The sequence below is a fragment of the Micropterus dolomieu genome, unplaced genomic scaffold (assembly GCF_021292245.1).
Source record: "Micropterus dolomieu isolate WLL.071019.BEF.003 ecotype Adirondacks unplaced genomic scaffold, ASM2129224v1 contig_13930, whole genome shotgun sequence".
Lineage (NCBI taxonomy): Eukaryota > Metazoa > Chordata > Actinopteri > Centrarchiformes > Centrarchidae > Micropterus > Micropterus dolomieu.
Genome location: NW_025742916.1, coordinates 1 through 2,117, shown reverse-complemented (window position 1 = coordinate 2,117; position 2,117 = coordinate 1). Strand labels below are relative to the sequence as shown.

At 40.5% G+C, this 2,117-nt stretch overlaps 1 protein-coding gene across 1 annotated transcript in view; it reads left to right on the top strand.

The window, feature by feature from the left end:
• LOC123966658 (GTPase IMAP family member 8-like) overlaps positions 1-1,555 on the top strand; it is a 5,057-nt gene extending 3,502 nt beyond the window's left edge. Inside the window, exons 4-5 of the mRNA XM_046042798.1 lie at positions 1-82; positions 204-1,555. Of these exons, the coding sequence (XP_045898754.1) occupies positions 1-82; positions 204-1,555 (1,434 nt within the window). The remainder of the gene's footprint in view (positions 83-203) is intronic.
• Positions 1,556-2,117: the final 562 nt, after the last annotated feature.

Here is a 2,117-nt window from a genome sequence, read left to right as displayed (position 1 = left end):
TATACAGCTGTAACATTTGCACGTGCACAAATGGAAAAGGTCATACAACAAGAGAGGATAATAAAGAAGAACAAGATCACTTGTAAGTACTTTGAATTAAAATGTTTTTCTGTGTCCTGAACCATGTTGATCATCACAGTCTTGAACCTTCACTGTAGCTGCTGAGAATATTTAAAGTAACTCCAGGTCTTCTTCTTTCCCAGGTGATGATGAGGAGCAGAGCCCAGAGAGTCTCAGGATTGTGCTGATAGGGAACACTGGAAGTGGAAAGAGCTCTACAGGAAACACCATTCTAGGAAGAGACGAGTTTGAGGCCAAACCAAGTCAAACTTCAGTCACCAAACTTTGTCAGAAAGCACAGAGTGAAGTGGACGGTCGTCCGGTCGTTGTGGTCGACACTCCTGGTCTGTTTAACACAACTTTGTCCCATGAAGAGGTTCTTGAGGAGATGGTGAAATGCATCAGTCTTCTGGCTCCAGGACCACATGTCTTCCTGTTGGTGTTACAGATCGGCAGATTTACACAAGAGGAGAAGGAGACATTAAAACGCATCAAGGAAGGCTTTGGGAAAAATGCTGAAAAGTTCACCATCATTCTTTTAACTGGAGGAGATAAACTAAAGCAGGATAAAGTTTCCATTGAAGAATATATTGAACATAAATGTGATGCTTCCTTTAAGAAGCTGATCTCTGACTGTGGAGGAAGATACCATGTGTTTGATAACTATGATGAACAAAACCGCACACAAGTCAGTGAGCTGATAACCAAGATTGACACCATGGTGAAGGAAAATGGAGGCAGCTGCTACACCAATGAGACGCTGCAAGAGGCCGAGGCAGCTATAAAGAAAGAAATGGAGAGAATCCTGAAGGAGAAGGAAGAAGAGATGAAGAGAGAGAGGGAGGAGCTTCAAAGAAAACATGAGGAGGAAATGCAAGAGATGAAAAGAAGAATGGAAGAACAGAGAGCAGAAATTGAAAAGGAGAGAAAACTGAGAGAAAAACAACTTAAAGAAAAGGAGGAGAAGATAAAGAAGGAACGTGAGGAGAGAAAGAAAGAACAGGAAATGAGAGAAGAAGAAGACAGGAAGAGAAAGCAACAGGAAGAAGGTCAACGACAGGAGTGGAAACGAAAGATTGAAGCTTTGGAGCAAAATATAAGATCAGAGTCAGAAACAAAGGAAACCATTGACAGAAAGCTGAAGGAGAGCAGAGAAGAGATGAGAAAAGAACGAGAGAACTGGGAGAAAACACAAAATGAATGGTGGAAAAAACGACAACAAGAAAATGAACAGAAACGACAAGAGGAACAAACAAGACTTAGAAAGCTTCAAGAAGAATACGAACAGGAAAGAGAAAATTATGAAAAGAAAAGAAAGGAAGAGGACAGAATCAGAAGAGAAAGAGAGGAAAAAGAGAAACAAGATATTGTGGAGAAACTTAAGAAAGAAAAGGAGGAACAGAAGAAGAAATTTGAAGAGGAGGTCAGACAGAAAGCTGAGGAGTTTAATGAATTCAGAGAGAAACACAACAAGGAGTTTGCAGCAACAGTTTGAGAAAGAAATAAAAGACAAAGATTAACAATATGACGTCTTAAAGGCACTTTCAGCTCACAAAGAAGTTCAACTAAAGAAAAAACACATCAACATGAAATGTGTGACCAAAAAGAGAGAAAATCTGAAAAGAATCAACAACTTACTGAAAACACACGAACTACAAATTATGAGGAAAAGAAAAATGTGCAGGAAACCAAATAAGTGATCAGGGCCCTTATTTATCAAGCTTCTCAAAGGGCCATTTTAATCTGAAGTGCTGAGAACTCATGAAACTTACTCCTGCTTTCAAACTTAAGTATAAAAGCAAGTTATCAGATTTGATAAAGCTGAGAATGACTCTTCCTCTCCCAGTTATTTAAGAAGCTCCAGAGGTCTCTCAGGCGGTCGGAGCTGCCAGCAGATGGACCGAGCAGACAGAGACATGCGCAAATATTTCAGGAGAGGAAACATTTCTGAATTATTTGACGACGCACAGTTAATAAGACGGGTCGGACAGCGCAGGCGTAGTCTTTGTCAGCGAGTTGGTGAGGGACGTCATCTCAACACTGACTACGCAGTAATG